The sequence below is a fragment of the Oncorhynchus mykiss genome, chromosome 2 (assembly GCF_013265735.2).
Source record: "Oncorhynchus mykiss isolate Arlee chromosome 2, USDA_OmykA_1.1, whole genome shotgun sequence".
Lineage (NCBI taxonomy): Eukaryota > Metazoa > Chordata > Actinopteri > Salmoniformes > Salmonidae > Oncorhynchus > Oncorhynchus mykiss.
Genome location: NC_048566.1, coordinates 57,619,507 through 57,641,024, shown reverse-complemented (window position 1 = coordinate 57,641,024; position 21,518 = coordinate 57,619,507). Strand labels below are relative to the sequence as shown.

Sequence of the window (21,518 nt, the reverse complement as noted above, 5' to 3'; positions counted from 1 at the left end):
GGTTCCGTATTTCACTGAAAGAATAAACGTCTTGTTTTCGAGATGATAGTTTCCAGATTCGACCATATTAATGACCTAAGGCTCGTATTTCTGTATGTTATTATGTTATAATTATGTCTATTATTTGATAGAGCAGTCTGACTGAGCGATGGTGGGCACCAGCAGGCAGCATTCATTCAAACAGCACTTTTGTGCATTTTGCCAGCAGCCCTTTGCTGTGCTTCAAGCATTGCACTGTTATGACTTCAAGCCCATCAACTCCCGAGATTAGGCTGGTGTAACCAATGTGAAATGGCTAGCTAGTTAGCGGGGTGCGCTCTAATAGCGTTTCAATCATCACTCGCTCTGAGACTTGGAGTAGTTATTCCCCTTGCTCTGCATGGGTAACGCTGCTTTGAGGGTGGCTGTTGTCGATGTGTTCCTGGTTCGAGCTCAGGTAGGGGCGAGGTGAGGGACGGAAGCTATACTGTTACACTGGCAATACTAAAGTGCCTATAAGAACATCCAATAGTCAAAGGTATATGAAATACAAATGGTATAGAGAATAACTACAACCTAAAACTTCTTACCTGGGAATATTGAAGACTCATGTTAAAAGGAACCATCAGCTTTCATATGTTCTCATGTTCTGAGCAAGGAACTTAAACGTTAGCTTTCTTACATGGCACATATTGCATTTTTACTTTCTTCTCCAACACTTTGTTTTTGCATTTTTTAAACAAAATTGAACATGTTTCATTATTTATTTGAGGCTAAATTGATTTTATTGATGTATTATATTAAGTTAAAATAAGTGTTCATTCAGTATTGTTGTAATTGTCATTATTACAAATAAATGTTTATTTTTTTTAAATCGACCGATTAATCGGCATCGGCTTTTTTTTTGGTCTTCCAATAATCGGTATTGGTATCGGCGTTGAAAAATCATAATCGGTCGACCTCTAGAGGAAACAGGTACAAGAGTATCTATATCCACAGTATATATTGACATAATCTGAAAGGCCACTCAGCAAGGAAGAAGCCACTGCTCCAAAACTGCCATAAAAAAGCCAGACTCCGGTTTGCAACTGCACATGGGGACAAAGATCGTACTTTTTGAAGAAATGTCCTCTGGTCTGATGAAACAAAAATAGAACTGTTTGGCCATAACGGCCATCGTTATGTTTGGAGGAAAAAGGAGGATGCTTGTAAGCCGAAGAACACCATCCCAACCGTGAAGCACGGGGGTGGCAGCATCATGTTATGGGGGTGCGTTTGCTGCAGGAGGGACTGGTACACTTCACAAAATAGATGGCTTCATGAGGAGGGAAGATAATGTGGATATGTTGATGCAACATCTCAAGATATCAGTCAGGAAGTTAAAGCTTGATCGCAAATGGGTCTTCCAAATGGACAATGACTCCAATTATACTTCCAAAGCTGTGGCAAAATGGCTTAAGGACAACAAAGTCAAGGTATTGGAGTGGCCATTTTTTTTTTTTTTTTACCTTTATTTAACCAGGCAAGTCAGTTAAGAACAAATTCTTATTTTCAATGACGGCCTGGGAACAGTGGGTTAACTGCCTGTTCAGGGGCAGAACGACAGATTTGTACCTTGTCAGCTCGGGGGTTTGAACTCACAACCTTCCGGTTACTAGTCCAACGCTCTAACCACTAGGCTACCCTGCCGCCATCACAAAGCCCTGACCTCAATCCTATAGACAATTTGTGGGCAGAACTGAAAAAGCGTGTGCGAGCAAGAAGGCCTACAAACCTGTCTCATTTACACCAGCTCTGCCAGGAGGAATGGGCCAGAATTCACACAACTTATTGTGGGAAGCTTGTGGAAGGCTACCCAAAACATTTGACCCAGGTTAAACAATTTAAAGGCAATGCTACCAAATACTAATTGAGGGTATGTAAACTTCTGACCCACTGGGAATGTGATGAAATAAATAAAAGCTGGAATAAATAATTCTCTCTACTATTATTCTAACATTTCACATTCTTAAAATAAAGTGGTGATCCTGACCTAAGACAGGGAATTTTTTAACCAGGATTTAATGTCAGGAATTGTGAAAAACTGAGTTTAAATGTATTTGGCTAAGGTGTATGTAAACTTCCGACTTCAACTGTATATCCTTTGATTATTGAATAATATAACTTATAAATGCCTCATAAGCTTAGTTCAAGTGTTACACTCCATGAGAACCCAAAATATAAGCAGGTTTTCTCTAAATATTTGTAAGCATTGTAAATGTAAACAAACACTGTATGGCCTCATAACATGGTTAAAACATTCATTTTGATATCATGGATAGTCAGTCCTTGCATCCAGGCCCATCCCTCAGCTTTTTGCAAAAACAGAGGTGGGGCGACGGTTTTTTAGTTTCATCTGTGGATTTGCCCTTTAAACAGCTGCATATTATCAAGATATCAAAGTGTCACCAACAAAAAGGTAAACAATAGTCCTACAGTATAGCAAAGGCAGCAAATGCCATTCATTTTTCACATGTAATTAGCACTTTTCAGTAGTGATCAAAGCAGCATTTATTTTTTAACTCAAATCAATAAGCTCAATCAGTCCTCCATGACAACAAAATCATAAACAACCGAGTGGGGCTGGCTAATAAGTCCTTAGTGCTCAGGTAAAACAATTTGGCTAATCTATACTTCCAAATTTCCAAATCCTATTCCTGAAGATCAAAGGTTATAACATTTATTGGAATGACTGTTTTTTAATGTAAAGATATAATTTAATTGTATTATTATTATATGCAGAAGAAAGCGATGGGTTAGAAGAAGCCTACATTTAACCAACCCATAAAGTACAATTTAACATCTATATATGGCCAGCTATGTAAACTTTAACATTGATTTATCCTGCAATAGATGTTGTTCAATTGGTAATATACATTCTCTTCTTCTAATGCCTCTTAAGGAGAAAGTAATCTAAAAGTAACGATGTGATTAGATTACGTTACTGTCTTTGGGTAATCCAAAGGTTATGTTACGGATTACAATTTTGGACAGGTAACTAGTAACTGTAACGGATTACATTTTGAAAGTAACGTACCCAACACTGCATACTACCATACTCCATTCAAAGGCACTGAAATATTTTGTCTTGCCCATTCACCCTCTGAATGGCACACACACAATCCATGTCCCAATTGTCTCATGGATAAAAATAATTATTTAACCTGTCTACTCCCCTTCATCTACACTTATTGAAGTGGGTTTAACAAGTGACATCAGTAAGTGATCATAGCTATTCACCTGGATTCACCTGGTCAGTGTGTCATGGAAAGAGCAGGTGTTCCTAATGTTTGTGAAATAAAAATGTTGCTTCAAAAAATCTAGATGTTATTGTTAAAACCAACACATTTCAGTGTTTCAACACATTGGTTCCTACTATAAAATCTAGATGTTATTGTTAAAACCAACACATTTCAGTGTTGCAACACATTGGTTCCTACTATAAAATCTAGATGTTATTGTTAAAACCAACACATTTCAGTGTTTCAACATATTGGTTCCTACTATCAAATATAGATGTTTTTGAAGTAAACTTCCATTGTCCTACCAAGACTTTCCAAATATCAGTTTTTCTGTTTGCTCTACTGTTCAAGAACCTTGTCTTGTAAGGCGAGATAGCGACAGCATTTCTTATTTTCACTTCAAAACATTGTAAAAGGAGATGCCAATTCTGAAGGAAAAACAGAACAGGCATTGGGGTGGCAGTTAGCCTAGTGGTTAGAGCATTGGGCCAATAACGGAAAGGTTTCTAGATCGAATCCCTGAGCTGACAAGGTAAAAATAAGTTGTTCCACCACTGAACAAGGCAGTTAACCCACTGTTCCTAGGCTGTCGTTGTAAAAAAGAATTTGTCCTTAAATGACTTGCCTAGTTAAATAAAGGTTAAATAAAAATATTCAATGCATCTCTGTGTGACATCTAAAGGCTCTTCCTTCTCCTCTAGGACAGGCCTCATTGATATACACGCACAAAAACACCGTCATTTGGGGCCTTCAAAATCTGAGGGCCACAGCTCCTCAATCTCAATTCAGGAGAAAGAGGACACGTATCATGTCTCAATCATTGCAATTTTCCATTTCAAAAAGCAGACGTCTCCCAGTTTGAAACAAATGCCAATTTAATTGTAAAGCGTCCTTCATGACTGGAGACATCAGTCTGAGGGAGTCAGAATGAACGTTAATTAAATCTGGCTGAATGAGAAGCCAATTTATTGCAATGACATTGATGCTCTCTGCGGTACAAAAGTTTGCATCATATTCCCGATATAGTGCACTACTTTCCACCAGCTATAGTGCAGAATATGTGCAATAGCAGGGTGCCACAGAGTTTATTTTAAGGCAAGGAATGTCAACTCAAGGTTTTTAATGACAATAAGCATGATCTGTAGGGTCGAGTAAAAACATGGAGGCCCTTCTTCCCATTGCACAGGAAGTTGGTTGTGGTCTCAGTTTGTATCGAACACTAATATGCCATTTACAGCGGGACAATGGACTGTCAGTTCAGTTCAGTTCAGGGCAACCTGAACACTAAAAAGAAGACGTACAACCACATATCTACACTACTCAGCATCCACACTCTCTGCATATCTACCTTGAGACAAAAGAAGGCCCAATGCATGTACATAATACTTAACTTCCACAGTCAATTTAGTTGAGCTATCGAATGTGTACAAGGGACTACTGCATCCAACAGATAGGACAGGTTGGGAACCAGGGAAATAAAGGAGGCAGTCACTCCACACATCACTCTGAGGAAGAAAGGTGGATTGATTTAGATGAGAAAGAACAAGGGAAAACAGCCACTAAACTACTGAGAAACACTCAGAGCAGAGGAGAGCACAGTCAGGGGAGAAGGTGGTGATGGGTATGGATTACTTGTCTTTTGTTGTTGGACCTAAAGGAGTTGTTATACGTCACCATCCGTTTCAGCATCTCCGGGGGCTGTAACACAGGAACCAGACAGTAGTCATTAGAGATTGACACTACGACACCCCCCTCCCCCCAAGCTCCTTCCCTCCCTCTGTGCCTTAGGGTGTGTCATGACTGTCCTGTGAGAATCTGAACGGGTCAGATCAGCTTGGCAATGGATGACAATAACAAGGCCCTCTCTCTCCCACGGGCGGGGGGGAGGGGGGGCTCCTGGGGGGTTGACAGTTCACACCCTGTCATAAATTACAGGAGAAGGAGACTTTCTCTCCCACTCCAGTATTTAACCCAAGGAATGTTCTTTGTTTCACAGAAGTTTTCCGGCCGAAACTCTAGCACATCAAAAGTGAATACTGGAACAATAATTCTAACATAAGAATATGGGGAATGGTCAGTGGGGAGCTAAAGAAAACTACAGCCTGGGACGGCAACTTCATCACCCTCAACCGCAAGGCTCTCCAGAGGGTGGTGCAGTCTGCACAACGCATCACCGGGGGCAACCTACCTGCCCTCCATGACACCAACAGCACCCGATGTCACAGGAAGGCCAAAAAGATCATCAAGGACATCAACCACCCGAGCCACAGCCTGTTCACACCACTATCATCCAAAAGGCGAGGTCAGTACAGATGCATCAAAGCTGGGACTGAGAGACTGAAAAACAGCTTCTATCTCAAGGCCATCAGACTGCTAAAGAGCAATCACTAACTCAGAGAGGCTGCTGACTACATTGAGACCCAATCACTGGCCACTTTAATAAATTAATCTTTAGTCACTTTATACAATTCACTCTAAATAATACCACTTTAATAATGTTTACATATCTTACATTACTCCTATCACATGTATATACTGTATTTTATACCATCTACTGCACCTTGCTTATGCTGCTCAGCAATCGCTCATCCATATACTTACATGTACATATTCTCATTCACCCCTTTAGATTTGTGTGTATTAGGTAGTTGTTGGGGAAATGTTAGATATTACTGCACTGTCTGTACTAGAAGCACAAGCATTTCACTACACTCACATTATCATCTGCTAACCATATAACCATACAAATAAAATGTAATTAAAAACTGTACGGACGTAATACTGTAACTTGGAAAGTATATCCCCTTTATCTGTCAAGTTTCCATCCAATACATTGTGCATATAATATGACATACAGTGCCTTGCGAAAGTATTCGGCCCCCTTGAACTTTGCGACCTTTTGCCACATTTCAGGCTTCAAACATAAAGATATAAAACTGTATTTTTTTGTGAAGAATCAACAACAAGTGGGACACAATCATGAAGTGGAAGGACATTTATTGGATATTTCAAACTTTTTTAACAAATCAAAAACTGAAAAATTGGGCGTGCAAAATGATTCAGCCCCCTTAAGTTAATACTTTGTAGCGCCACCTTTTTCTGCGATTACAGCTGTAAGTCGCTTGGGGTATGTCTCTATCAGTTTTGCACATCGAGAGACTGAAATGTTTTGCCATTCCTCCTTGCAAAACAACTCGAGCTCAGTGAGGTTGGATGGAGAGCATTTGTGAACAGCAGTTTTCAGTTCTTTCCACAGATTCTCGATTGGATTCAGGTCTGGACTTTGACTTGGCCATTCTAACACCTGGATATGTTTATTTTTGAACCATTCCATTGTAGATTTTGCTTTATGTTTTGGATCATTGTCTTGTTGGAAGACAAATCTCCGTCCCAGTCTCAGGTCTTTTGCAGACTCCATCAGGTTTTCTTCCAGAATGGTCCTGTATTTGGCTCCATCCATCTTCCCATCAATTTTAACCATCTTCCCTGTCCCTGCTGAAGAAAAGCAGGCCCAAACCATGATGCTGCCACCACCATGTTTGACAGTGGGGATGGTGTGTTCAGCTGTGTTACTTTTACGCCAAACATAACGTTTTGCATTGTTGCCAAAAAGTTCAATTTTGGTTTCATCTGATCAGAGCACCTTCTTCCACATGTTTGGTGTGTCTCCCAGGTGGCTTGTGGCAAACTTTAAACGACACTTTTTATGGATATCTTTAAGAAATGGCTTTCTTCTTGCCACTCTTCCATAAAGGCCAGATTTGTGCAATATACGACTGATTGTTGTCCTATGGACAGAGTCTCCCACCTCAGCTGTAGATCTCTGCAGTTCATCCAGAGTGAGTATGGGCCTCTTGGCTGCATCTCTGATCAGTCTTCTCCTTGTATGAGCTGAAAGTTTAGAGGGACGGCCAGGTCTTGGTAGATTTGCAGTGGTCTGATACTCCTTCCATTTCAATATTATCGCTTGCACAGTGCTCCTTGGGATGTTTAAAGCTTGGGAAATCTTTTTGTATCCAAATCCGGCTTTAAACTTCTTCACAACAGTATCTCGGACCTGCCTGGTGTGTTCCTTGTTCTTCATGATGCTCTCTGCGCTTTTAAAGGACCTCTGAGACTATCACAGTGCAGGTGCATTTATACGGAGACTTGATTACACACAGGTGGATTGTATTTATTATCATTAGTCATTTAGGTCAACATTGGATCATTCAGAGATCCTCACTGAACTTCTGGAGAGAGTTTGCTGCACTGAAAGTAAAGGGGCTGAATAATTTTGCACGCCCAATTTTTCAGTTTTTGATTTGTTAAAAAAGTTTGAAATATCCAATAAATGTTGTTCCACTTCATGATTGTGTCCCACTTGTTGTTGATTCTTCACAAAAAAATACAGTTTTATATCTTTATGTTTGAATCCTGAAATGTGGGAAAAGGTCGCAAAGTTCAAGGGGGCCGAATACTTTCGCAAGGCACTGTATTAAGAAAGTATTGTTGTTAAGATATGAAAGTGATTTTAGGAGGTATAAGAGAATCTATCTCCTATAAACTGTGCATAAGTAGGTAGCCACGCCCCGATAAGGTCAGAGAGAGTGTCAGACGGACGGAACCGTCCACTTCGGCCAGAGGACATAAAAGGCTTGCCAACAGAGATTAACATCAGACCAGGAAACGTGAGGCGGTAGCTACATGTATGAAAAGGTTGTAACTTTGAACCTCAACACGAGGTGAAGAAATAAACTCACCTTCCTTTAGACAAATGAGACGGCGAGCTGCAGCTTATGTCCATCGTGGTCCAAATGGTGAATAATCAACACGAGGTGTAGGCGAGAAGCTCACCTCCCAGACAATCACTGAGACAGTTGATTAGCTGTCTTGAGTCAAATATCTAGAAAAGCGAATCTAAGTGACACTATCCTACTACGCTCATCACCAATGGGAACTGTCGACACGGCTGGCTAGCTATCTTCCAGAGTGAACAATAGTAGAAGACGGGAAAGTGGAGACCCCTTTCAGACAATCAGAGCCATACAGCTTGCCACTGAAAGGCCAACAACCTTCCTAAGGAGGGTTGGTTCCGACCGAACAAAGGCACTCACATGTAAATACATTCATGATCTCTTATTCCAAACGGGCAGTGGTTTGTGTGCAAACTATATGATTAATGTGAGAATAGTTCTGAAATGTATCGACGATAAGTGTCTTTTTCTCTTTCTCTCCCTCTCCATGTCGTTTTGTAAAAAGCCACCATATTGTAGAAGTCCGCCAGGGACCTTTGTCTCATGTATTAAGTGTGTATGTTATCCTGTTATTATTTAGTTAACTTGTAAATAAATTATTCAACCAATTTGTGTAGTACTGAATCATGAGTAAGGCTGGTGTTTTTGTAGATGCATGAGGTTACGACTGTTCATAATGATAAGAGGTAATGATTAATAAGATGACTGTTTATCGATGTAATAGATATATCTTATAGAGTTTAATTCGGGAGATGGTAACTCTTTAAACAACCTCTTCCGTGGTGCCCCAAATTCCTAATGAGTTAGTTGTTACATGATCAATTTAGTCGGGTAACAATTAAACATAGTTAGTGGATTAAATAAATAACAGTCATCAGCTTAATGAAAATAAAGTCACGACAGGTTGATTATAAATACTAGATGGTCAACTATCACAATCGGCCCAGCATTGTCTGGGTTTGGCCGGAGTAGGCCGTCATTGTAAATAAGAATTTGTTCTTAACTGACTTGCCTAGTTAAATAAAGGTGAACTTAAAAACATTTTTTTTAAAGTCTGTCTCTCTGTCAACATCAGCAAAACCTTCACCTGGGATCAACTTCACTTTACAAGTGGTAGAGAAATAATCGTCCATGTTGGTACCACACTATCTAATCTGAATCCTAACTAGACTGTAGCTAAATGCTTTGGATCTTCTAGAGCTAACACAGCCGCCAATCAAAAGGGGACCATCGTGCTCTCCCAGAACTTTGGTTGGTGCGTAAAACCTGTAAACTCATATAAGCAAAAAGATGTGATGGGTCTGCACTCAAAAAGATGTTGTGTAAGGCTGATATCATTTTTCGATTTGGTTTATTATTTTATTTGCATCAGCAGTAGCGTACACAGACGTTTCAGCTTTTAATGATCAGCATTTACAGGGAACACAGGTGAGCAACTGACGAGCAACAGGTGCTTCTAATCGGGGTTGCCACTCATCTGCCAATCAGATTCTCTGGTCTACACGCAAACAAATGCAAAGAAATACAGAATTATAGGGTACGGGAGCGGGCACAAAGAGCAATTGGGGTTATGAGACGTGAACCATCTGCTCATTTGGATACACTATATACATGTACGAGATAGCTTACCACAAAGGGCATCAGGCTAGGTCGTTCATAAATATGTGAGCCTAACTCATAAATGATATGCAAAATATGAAATGGACAGTGTTCTTGATAAGGACAGGGTTTAAATTGTTCACCTGTGGCCTATAAATTCTGTTTTGAACGAAAAATATTACCTACAGTCTTGAAGAAGGCTGCAAAGCCAAAACGTTTGACGCAGTGAAAAGAATAAAACAATTGAAAAAACGGAAAAGTCAACTTTATGCGACATCTTTTGAGTGCTAACACAGCAGTCACCAAACGCCAGAGCCTGAAACGGACTGCACCTAAACTGTACTGTAGGCTATATCCACGGGTGGTGGCCATCCATTTAATCAACAGGCACTTATGACAGGAGGGAGAGACGGGCTGAGATGGGCATCCTGTGTGGTCTAAATAGCAGCAGATAGAGCGTCAGTCTTACAGACGGACAGTGGGGCTTGAGAGGGTCTCAGCATCTATCAAACTGCAGCAGAGCTTCTCCTCCGTTTCTGTGACTCTGACTCATAAGGCATTCTGGATAACGGCTTGGGTTGGTCTGGTGATCTAAGCCGCTGCTGCTTCGATTCCGTCCCACTGGTCTTTCAGCAATCGCTCTCCTACCATTCACCCCCGTGGACCTGTCCCCTTTCAGATGAATAGCATCGCAAAGACTCAGACAACCTATAGACAACCTATCGGGAACATCAATGTATTCCGAATTTCAGACAGGCAAAGAAACAATACACTCTCACTCCTCTCACTATTGGAAGGCGAGTCATGTTCTGATGCTGTATCATTTCACTCCGTTACTAAGACGTTCTGCAGCTAAACTGCAAAAGACTATCACGCTCTCTCAGTTTATGGATTCATCTTTGACAACACAATTGGACGATATATAAAAGCCAGGCCTGATCCTCTCTTGGTTTTTCTGGATGGTGATGACACATGGTAAATGACCAGTTGGGAGCAGAGTAATGACAGGGTCTCCTCCTGATAAGGAAGTTAGCATCGGTACACTAACCAGCCTTGTCTGGTGCAGCAGAGAAACAGCGTGAACAAACGTAGCACCCCGGCTAGGGAGAGTGACAGGAGAACACAGCAAGCATGCAGAGAGGGGTTGAGGGTGTTTAGGGAGAGGGAGAGGGAGAGAGGAGGAGTAGGCGGACAGTGCTGAGTCTGTGTTTCTTACCAGGCCCTCAGCGTGTAGGGTAGGTCGATGGGACTGATTCTGGGACAGCATGACTGGTTTAGACATGACAGGGGCCATCTGACGCCTCTGGTTGGGCGGGCTAGGAGCGATTTGCTATTAGGAACATCCGAGCAGTGGCAGAAAGGACAGCAAACAATGGGGTTACAGCGGGCTTCAGTGAGCAGAGCGCCATGGACATTATTGATAAGAAAACATAGGGATTCTACTGCTAAAACCCAGAGTAAACCGCTCATTATAAAACCAGTGACATCAGAGCTTTAACCCTGTGATTTAACCCTATATACACTACCGTTCAAAAGTTTGGGGTCACTTAGAAATGTCCTTGTTTTTGAAAGAAAAGCAAAAAAATGTGTCCATTAAAATAAAATAAAATTGATTGGAAATACAGTGAAGACATTGTTAATGCTGTAAATGACTCTTGTAGCTGGAAACTGCAGATTGTTTTGGGAATGTCTACATAGGTGTACAGAGGCCCATTACCAGCAACCATCACTCCTGTGTTCCAATGGCACGTTGTGTTAGCTAATCCAAGTTTATCATTTTAAGGGCTAATTGATCTTTAGAAAACCCTTTTGCAATTATGTTAGTACAGCTGAAAACTGTTGTGCTGATTAAAGAAGCAATAAAACTGGCCTTCTTTAGACTAGTTGAGTATCTGGTACATCAGCATTTGTGGGTTCGATTACAGGCTCAAAATGGCCAGGCACATTCTTCTGAAACTCATCAGCCTATTCTTGTTCTGAGAAATGAAGGCTATTCTTCACCTGCATTGCTTGCTGTTTGGGGTTTTAGGCTGGGTTTCTGTACAGCACTTTGAGATATCAGCTGATGTACGAAGGGCTATATAAAATAAATTTGATTGATTGATTGATATTCCATGTGAGAAATTGCCAAGAAACTGAAGATCTGGTAAAACGCTGTGTACTACTCCCTTCACAGAACAGTGTAAACTGGCTCTAACCAGAATAGAAAGAGGAGTGGGAGGCCCCGGGGGGAACAACTGAGTAAGAGGACAAGTACATTAGAGTGTCTAGTTTGAGAAACAGACGCCTCACAATTCCTCAACTGGCAGCTTCATTAAATAGTACCCGCAAAACACCAGTCTACACGTCAACAGTGAAGAGGCAACTCTGGGATGCTGGCCTTCTAGGTAGAGTTCCTCTGTCCAGTGTCTGTGTTCTTTTGCCCATCTTAATCTTTTATTTTTATTGGCCAGTCTGAGATATGGCTTTTTCTTTGCAACTCTGCCTAGAAGGCCAGCATCCTGGAGTCGCCTCTTCAACATTAACAATGACTACACTGTATTTCTGATCAATTTGATGTTATTTGAATGGACTTTTTTTCTAAGTGACTACAAACTTTTGTATATGTGGTATATATTATATATGTTTAGAGTAAGATCAGAGCCCTGGGAATGTTCCAGAACTATGAAGAACTCTAAAGTCAACAGCTCTCCAGCTTGTCTAAACATTTGCTGACATCACAGAAGAACTTCCTCCACTACAGGAGCGATCTAGGCAGGCTCCACTGACCACTCTCTCAAAGATCGAATGACGGGAGGGAGCAGACTTACCAGGGAATTGCTTACATTGGAGATGCCACTAATATGGGAAGTGTTTCTCATCACCTGAACCAGGAAAACACAGTAGTATCATGTACTTATCCCTGAATGACCATTATAGAACACTACTGGAATTGTAATGTCACACACACACACACACACACACACACACACACACACACACACACACACAGTGGTGGTTTCAAATGGAACACACATGTAGGAAAGGAGATATCATGCACTTGAAGAGGAGCTATTCAGTCGTGACTCACAACTTCTCTCGTCTACACACGATCTTACCCACCACGTCACGCCATGCAATTCTACACCCACTGCTGTCAAATACGATAACACAATACAAAATCAGAGCCACCGCAAACAGACCGAATAAAAACCAACAACTGCCTCCATGGTTGCACTTCATCGGAGAGGAAGTTGACATTGTTCTTCACAACATTCAGTCAGTGCGACTCAGTGATGTGTTTCCTCTCCCTTTCATGAATGAAATAACCATGCATCTTCCCGGCACAGATCATGCAGAGTACCGTCCTTAAACATTCCCCTGCCCCCTTGATGTTCTGAGATCTGAAGGAACAAGATGTTAGCAGGAATGTGACAGCATCTCTTCCCACAACCAATTGGGTGGTTTAGTGGGTGCCATCACAGTAGTTGCTCACACCTGTCCGCTCCTATCAGCTCTGCTTAAAACGTTTTTGGGGGAAGGGCAAGGGAAACAGGCTAGGGGTTGTTTTCAAACCAAGCCATAGTCACACCAGGGAGGCTACCTTAGGGCTGGAGGGGTAGGACATTTCACTGGCATTGGACGAGTAGTAACCGCCCCTCGGCATGTACCCGCCCCCTTCCCACTCGCTCCTTGTCTCTGGGGGACTGGTGGGGTGGTGGTGGTACCCTCCATGGGACACTCCCCCCAGCTGCTCCTCAGGGTGCTGGGAGGGTGGGGGCGGAGAGGGTGGGGAAGGAGGAGGGGGAGGCTGAGGGGAGGGACGGGGAGAGGACGGGGGCCTGTAGGACTGGAAGGTAGGGGGATAGTGTGAGGAGGAGGGAGGAAAGTGGGAGATTGTGGTAGGAGGGTAGTGAGAGGAGATGGAGGTAGGAGGGTACTTAGAAAAAGGAGGTGGAGGGGGAGGTGGGGGTGGAGGTGGAGGTGGGGGTGGCGGAGGAGGAGGAGGAGGAGGGGGCTGGCGTCCTCTGGAGGCCGCAGTGGAAGCAGAGGGAGGGGGCTTACGGGTGGAGGGGGGAGAAGGGGGGAGGCGTTGGGGCGATGGTCGTGGTGAGGCAGGAGAGAAGTTGGGGATGGTGGGGTTGAGTCTGGGAGAGGGTGGAGGGAGAGGTAGGGGGGGCGGGGGCTGGGAGGAAGAAGGCTGGGTGGGGGCCAGTCTCTTCAGGGGCCCCCTCAGGCTCTGGTCCACCTCATCCAAGTTCAAATCATCAAGGTCAGTGGTGGCCAGCTGCAGACCCCCGGGGAAACGCCTCACCATGGGCCCAGAGGCAGGAGACCGAGGAGGGGACATCTGAAGGACAAGCCCAGCCTCTCAGACACTCACAACCACAGAGCTATCATGGTACACACAGTCACAGAGCATTGTGGCCTACGAAAAATATATTAATTAGCAACAGAAGGGAAAAAACGAAAAGTTACTACACACAAAGGTATCAGATGTGATAGGACCATCGGTGTTCCTAGCTGATACACAGATAAGAGAAGGGGTTCTAGATGTACCTCTGGGGACTCGTTCTCCACACAGGAAATCTGTTCCAGGCGTGTCTGACAGAGACGTTCCACCCAGTGCTGCACCTTCTCTGACTCCTCCAGATCCTCCCGCTCTGTCTCTGACACCTGGGGCACGGCACAGCGCAACGCAATACTCAAGCCTGGGTCCCTGACTCCCGTATAGAAAAACATACTGTATAACTCAAGGCTGGGTCCCTGACTCTTGTATAGAACAACATACTGTATAACTCAAGGCTGGGTCCCTGACTCTTGTATAGAACAACATACTGTATAACTCAAGGCTGGGTCCCTGACTCTTGTATAGAACAACATACTGTATAACTCAAGGCTGGGTCCCTGACTCTTGTATAGAACAACATACTGTATAACTCAAGGCTGGGTCCCTGACTCTTGTATAGAACAACATAATGTATAACTCAAGGCTGGGTCCCTGACTCTTGTATAGAACAACATACTGTATAACTCAAGGCTGGGTCCCTGACTCTTGTATAGAACAACATACTGTATAACTCAAGGCTGGGTCCCTGACTCTTGTATAGAACAACATACTGTATAACTCAAGGCTGGGTCCCTGACTCTTGTATAGAACAACATACTGTATAACTCAAGGCTGGGTCCCTGACTCCCGTATAGAAAAACATACTGTATAACTCAAGGCTGGGTCCCTGACTCTTGTATAGAACAACATACTGTATAACTCAAGGCTGGGTCCCTGACTCTTGTATAGAACAACATACTGTATAACTCAAGGCTGGGTCCCTGACTCTTGTATAGAATAACATACTGTATAACTCAAGGCTGGGTCCCTGACTCTTGTATAGAACAACATACTGTATAACTCAAGGCTGGGTCCCTGACTCTTGTATAGAACAACATACTGTATAACTCAAGGCTGGGTCCCTGACTCCCGTATAGAACAACATACTGTATAACTCAAGGCTGGGTCCCTGACTCTTGTATAGAACAACATACTGTATAACTCAAGGCTGGGTCCCTGACTCTTGTATAGAACAACATACTGTATAACTCAAGGCTGGGTCCCTGACTCCCGTATAGAAAAACATACTGTATAACTCAAGGCTGGGTCCCTGACTCTTGTATAGAACAACATACTGTATAACTCAAGGCTGGGTCCCTGACTCCCGTATAGAAAAACATACTGTATAACTCAAGGCTGGGTCCCTGACTCTTGTATAGAACAACATACTGTATAACTCAAGGCTGGGTCCCTGACTCCCGTATAGAAAAACATACTGTATAACTCAAGGCTGGGTCCCTGACTCTTGTATAGAACAACATACTGTATAACTAAAGGCTGGGTCCCTGACTCTTGTATAGAACAACATACTGTATAACTCAAGGCTGGGTCCCTGACTCTTGTATAGAACAACATACTGTATAACTCAAGGCTGGGTCCCTGACTCCCGTATAGAAAAACATACTGTATAACTCAAGGCTGGGTCCCTGACTCTTGTATAGAACAACATACTGTATAACTCAAGGCTGGGTCCCTGACTCTTGTATAGAACAACATACTGTATAACTCAAGGCTGGGTCCCTGACTCTTGTATAGAACAACATACTGTATAACTAAAGGCTGGGTCCCTGACTCTTGTATAGAACAACATACTGTATAACTCAAGGCTGGGTCCCTGACTCTTGTATAGAACAACATACTGTATAACTCAAGGCTGGGTCCCTGACTCCCGTATAGAAAAACATACTGTATAACTCAAGGCTGGGTCCCTGACTCTTGTATAGAACAACATACTGTATAACTCAAGGCTGGGTCCCTGACTCTTGTATATAACAACATACTGTATAACTCAAGGCTGGGTCCCTGATTCTTGTATAGAACAACATACTGTATAACTCAAGGCTGGGTCCCTGACTCTTGTATAGAACAACATACTGTATAACTCAAGGCTGGGTCCCTGACTCTTGTATAGAACAACATACTGTATAACTCAAGGCTGGGTCCCTGACTCCCGTATAGAAAAACATACTGTATAACTCAAGGCTGGGTCCCTGACTCTTGTATAGAACAACATACTGTATAACTCAAGGCTGGGTCCCTGATTCTTGTATAGAACAACATACTGTATAACTCAAGGCTGGGTCCCTGACTCTTGTATAGAACAACATACTGTATAACTCAAGGCTGGGTCCCTGACTCTTGTATAGAACAACATACTGTATAACTCAAGGCTGGGTCCCTGACTCTTGTATAGAACAACATACTGTATAACTCAAGGCTGGGTCCCTGACTCTTGTATAGAACAACATACTGTATAACTCAAGGCTGGGTCCCTGACTCTTGTATAGAACAACATACTGTATAACTCAAGGCTGGGTCCCTGACTCTTGTATAGAACAACATACTGTATAACTCAAGGCTGGGTCCCTGACTCTTGTATAGAACAACATACTGTATAACTCAAGGCTGGGTCCCTGACTCTTGTATAGAACAACATACTGTATAACTCAAGGCTGGGTCCCTGACTCCCGTATAGAAAAACATACTGTATAACTCAAGGCTGGGTCCCTGACTCCCGTATAGAAAAACATACTGTATAACTCAAGGCTGGGTCCCTGACTCTTGTATAGAACAACATACTGTATAACTCAAGGCTGGGTCCCTGACTCCCGTATAGAAAAACATACTGTATAACTCAAGGCTGGGTCCCTGACTCTTGTATAGAACAACATACTGTATAACTCAAGGCTGGGTCCCTGACTCTTGTATAGAACAACATACTGTATAACTCAAGGCTGGGTCCCTGACTCCCGTATAGAAAAACATACTGTATAACTCAAGGCTGGGTCCCTGACTCTTGTATAGAACAACATACTGTATAACTCAAGGCTGGGTCCCTGACTCTTGTATAGAACAACATACTGTATAACTCAAGGCTGGGTTAGGGCTTAGTCATACACCAAAGTATAAATGAATAAAGAAGACCCACCCTATTGGCAAGGTGCTGATGGGAAGTCAACTCAGAAGATGAAAGTCACTCTATTCTCATTTTATGTTATTTCCTCACTCATACAGAATCACGTTCCACAGAACTCCTACCTCCTGCGCCAGTCTACTGATTCTTACTCCTACCTCCTGCGTCAGTCTACTGATCATTACTCCTACCTCCTGCGCCAGTCTACTGATCATTAATCCTACCTCCTACGCCAGTCTACTGATCATTACTCCTACCTCCCGCGCCAGTCTACTGATCATTACTCCTACCTCCCGCGCCAGTCTACTGATCATTACTCCTACCTCCCGTGCCAGTCTACTGATCATTACTCCTACATCCTGCGCCAGTCTACCGATCATTACTCCTACATCCTGCGCCAGTCTACCGATCATTACTCCTACCTCCTGCGCCAGTCTACTGATCATTACTCCTACCTCCCGCGCCAGTCTACTGATCATTACTCCTACCTCCCGCGCCAGTCTACTGATCATTACTCCTACCTCCCGCGCCAGTCTACTGATCATTACTCCTACCTCCCGCGCCAGTCTACTGATCATTACTCCTACCTCCCGTGCCAGTCTACTGATCATTACTCCTACATCCTGCGCCAGTCTACCGATCATTACTCCTACCTCCTGCGCCAGTCTACTGATCATTACTCCTACATCCTGCGCCAGTCTACCGATCACAATTCCTACCTCCTGCACCAGTCTACTGATCTTCAGCTGCTTCTCTCGTTCATACATCTCCTCCTTCTCTGCAGCCAGCTTGAGCTCAAACTCCATCTCCTTCTTGTTTTTCCTCTGTTCCTGCAGGGTGTCTGTGTTGGACACCTTCTTCTTCTTCCTCTTCTTCTCTCCTTTCTGAGATATCATTCATATTCATCATTACAGAAACCAGGGAGAAACCAGAACCCATTCCACCCCAAACCGTCCAAACCTTACAAGGACCAAGACTAGAACCTGCACAGTAAGGTTCAACAATAATATATTATAGAACCGCCACGGCACTGTGGTGACAGAACCAGTAAACGAGTGATGTTATTTTTGCTCAAAGTTAAATATGTCCGTTAGCTTTGACAGAACACATCTCACAGCACACCAAACCGCGACCGTACAGAATACCTTGCGGAGCGTGGGCAGCTTCCCTTCGTAGCGATAAAACCATCCGAAAGCTATAGAGAGAGAAAAAACAATGCCAAACAGAGTCACTCGGATGCCGAGGCAGGAATTAGCCTGGTCCCAGATTTGTTTGTGCTTTCGCCTACTCCACTGTCATTGTCAAGCCAAATCTGCATTGCATGACAATTCCACATAGAGAGCAGGAACATACTGACACTCAGGCTAAGGAGGACTCAGAGCAGAACTTTCAGCAACTATGGAGAAAAAGCATGCGACAGTTCGGCAACTGAATCCACCTGCACGCGACAGAAATGAAAGGAGAAAGACAGCTCAAGGGGTTGTATTGAGAAAGATGGCACCGTGTTAAGAGGAACGCTAGGCAGTTTCTGAAATACATGAACAGCTAGCTAAAGCAGAAACAGCCTAGCATCCAGGCTATCCCTACTAAGGTGTGGGAGCCTGTCAGTGGGTTTTGATTGTCAAAGGAAATCGAGCGTGTAGCGCGTGGTATTGTAGTGCGTCTCTGACGCTGCGATCTGTGGGTACACTGTGAGACCCGTCACTCACTTCACTCCCCTCTTCCTTCTCCTCCTCCTCCTGCTGCTCTTCATCGTCGTCGTCAGCCTGAAAAGAGCTTGCTCCAATGTCTGGCAGTGGAGGAAGTCAGAGAGGCACGGCACACAGTGGAGGAAGAGAGGAGACAGACAGCACGCAAAGAGGTGAAACACAGCTGTAAGTCTAGGCCCTTACAGTTTCTGCTGATCTACACGGCCTTCCTTGGATCTATTCATTCATCTGTAGCCCTCAAACGCAACTCTGGACCTCGAAGACAGTTCCACTGCATTTTGTCATTGTTCCCCTCGAGTCAGGGGCGCTGCTGTAGTCAGGAAGCGTCAAGTCTAAGTCCAAGAGGCTTCTAAACAGCTTCTACCCCCAAGCCATGAGACTCCTGAACAGCTAATCAAATGGCTAACGAGACTATTTGCATTACCCCCCTACTCTCTGTTATTATCATCTATGCATAGTCCCTTTAATAACTCTACCTACATGTACATATTACCTCAACTAACCGGTGCCCCCCGCACAGTGGTCTTTACTGGTACCCCCCTGTATATGGTCTCGCTATTGTTATTTTGCTGCTGCTCTTTAATTACTTGTTACTTTTATTTCTTATTCTTCTTTGTATTTTTTTTTTTAAGTAAGCATTTCACTGTAAGGTCTACTACACCTGTTGTATTCAGCGCACGTGACTAATAAAATATGATTTTATTTAGACCTGTGACACCAGGTGTGTGCAATTAATTATCAGGTAGAAAAGAAAACCAGCAGGCTCCGGACCTTCTGGGGTCAGAGTTGAGTACCCCTGCTCTACAGATTCATTAGACACTATCAGAGGTACCACCTGACCTACTGTTCTTACCAGAGTTCTTGGACTTGGGGGGTGCGGTGTTGATTTCAGGCGGGGCCGGGGAGGGACTCTTGGTTTTGGGTTGCTCTCTAGGCGCCCAGTCCTCCTCCCACTCCCTGTGGTGCTTCCTCTCCGCAGCCTCGATCCTACGCACACACAGGCACGCACACAAACGCATGCATCCACACAAGCGGGCGCACATAGACACACACAGGTCAGGAGGTTACTGGGTCATCCCAACTAAACATTCTCTGATATAGTTGTGAACACACAAGAGAACTGAAGCTCTCTGAGCTCAACTACACGGTCTGTGACGTTTTGATAGATCCTGGGTTCCCTTAATGCAATACTCCCAGTCCCTGACTGATCTGCCTGTTTGACCGCGGAAATAATTAGCCATATGCGTAACATTACGTACGTAACATACACAATACATATATAACAGAAAGAGCAATGAATTTGCAAAGCGAGGTGAAAACCCACTTCTCCATCTCCTTCCGATAGCGTTCCTCTTCCTCGGCAGTCTTCTGAGAAATCTCCATCTTTCTCCTGTTCGCAACACAAAGAAACATTTATATGTATTTATATGTGCGGTATGGATGACTAAAATCCAATTTTATGGGAAATAACAACATATTCTGAAATTGTATAGGACTGAGACACTGTATATACTACAGCCTCTTCTTCTGGAGATAGTGTCAGTATAATAGATTCACTATGTTAGCTATGTTGATGACAGGTTTGTACACTGAGAGTACAAAACGTTAAGAACACCTGCTCTTTCTATGACAAACTGACCAGGTGAATCCAGGTTAGAGCAACGATGCCTTATTGATTTAACTTGTTAAATCCACTTCAATCAGTGTAGCTGAAGGGGGCGGAGACAGGTTAAAGAATGATGTTTAAGCCTTGAGACAATTGAGACATGGATTGTGTGTGTGTGCGCCGTTCAGATGGCAACAGGGCAAGACAAAATATTGAAGTGCCTTTGAACGGGGTTTGCAACGCTGCTGGGTTTTTCACGCTCAACAGTTTCCCGTGTGTATCAAGAACTGTCCGCCACCCAAACGACATCCAGCTAACTTGACACAACTGTGGGAAGCATTGGTGTCAACATCGGCCAGCATCCCCGTGGAAAGCTTTCAGACACCTTGTAGTGTCCATGCCCAGACGAATTGAGGCTGTTCTGAATATTAGGATATACACTGGCATACTCAGTGGTATATCTCATTTGTCAATCAGGAAAAAAAAAACGAATATTTTGTTTTGCTTGTCTCTGATTGCTATCACTGCTAGTGAAACGCCTGTTATTTTCTAGTGTACAGAGCCAAGAGATAAAAGTCTCTGTGCTCTATGGCTGTCAGCACCTGACTATTTTGGCAAACTGAACGTGGGTTATCAAGTGAAAACCAACATACAGTTTGTTTCAGTCCTCACGTATTGTCTGTGCTCTCCCTCTCTCTCTCTGGGTGTGTCAAGAGAGGAATCTGTTCATAAAGCATATGCACAGACAACAATAACTTTTAGCAAAAAAATATATCAGTTTATGAATTCCCAATTGCCAAAGCTTCAGCTCTCTGAATAAAATAATCATTTATAGTCATCAATTGCTGGTTTTGATGCTTTTTCTCTCCAACCTTCCCATCATTATTTGGGCTGCCTATTCCGTACAATAGTTCAGTACAATAGTTTTCCCTCCAAAGGGCCTTATCTATTCTGATAAAGCCCCAGCCACATTGGAAATATGTTTGACCACTTCTTTGAGTTGCCCTTGATGATTTTAAATGCCATACATCCAATGATGTGGTTTAAATTGGGTTTTAAATCTCAAAACCAATCAACCAATCAATCAGTCCACTGATATCCACTCA

General features: G+C 43.3%; 1 protein-coding gene across 2 annotated transcripts in view; it reads right to left on the bottom strand.

Annotated features, from left to right (window-relative positions):
* The window catches only part of ush1c (Usher syndrome 1C), a 48,737-nt gene that overhangs the window by 14,572 nt on the left and 12,647 nt on the right, over positions 1 to 21,518 (bottom strand). For both annotated transcript variants that reach the window (XM_036951561.1, XM_036951570.1), the window contains exons 12-14: positions 20,131 to 20,196; positions 19,660 to 19,793; positions 18,807 to 18,886 (exon numbers count right to left, since the gene is read on the bottom strand). In XM_036951561.1, the coding sequence (XP_036807456.1) occupies positions 18,807 to 18,886; positions 19,660 to 19,793; positions 20,131 to 20,196 (280 nt within the window). The remainder of the gene's footprint in view (positions 1 to 18,806; positions 18,887 to 19,659; positions 19,794 to 20,130; positions 20,197 to 21,518) is intronic.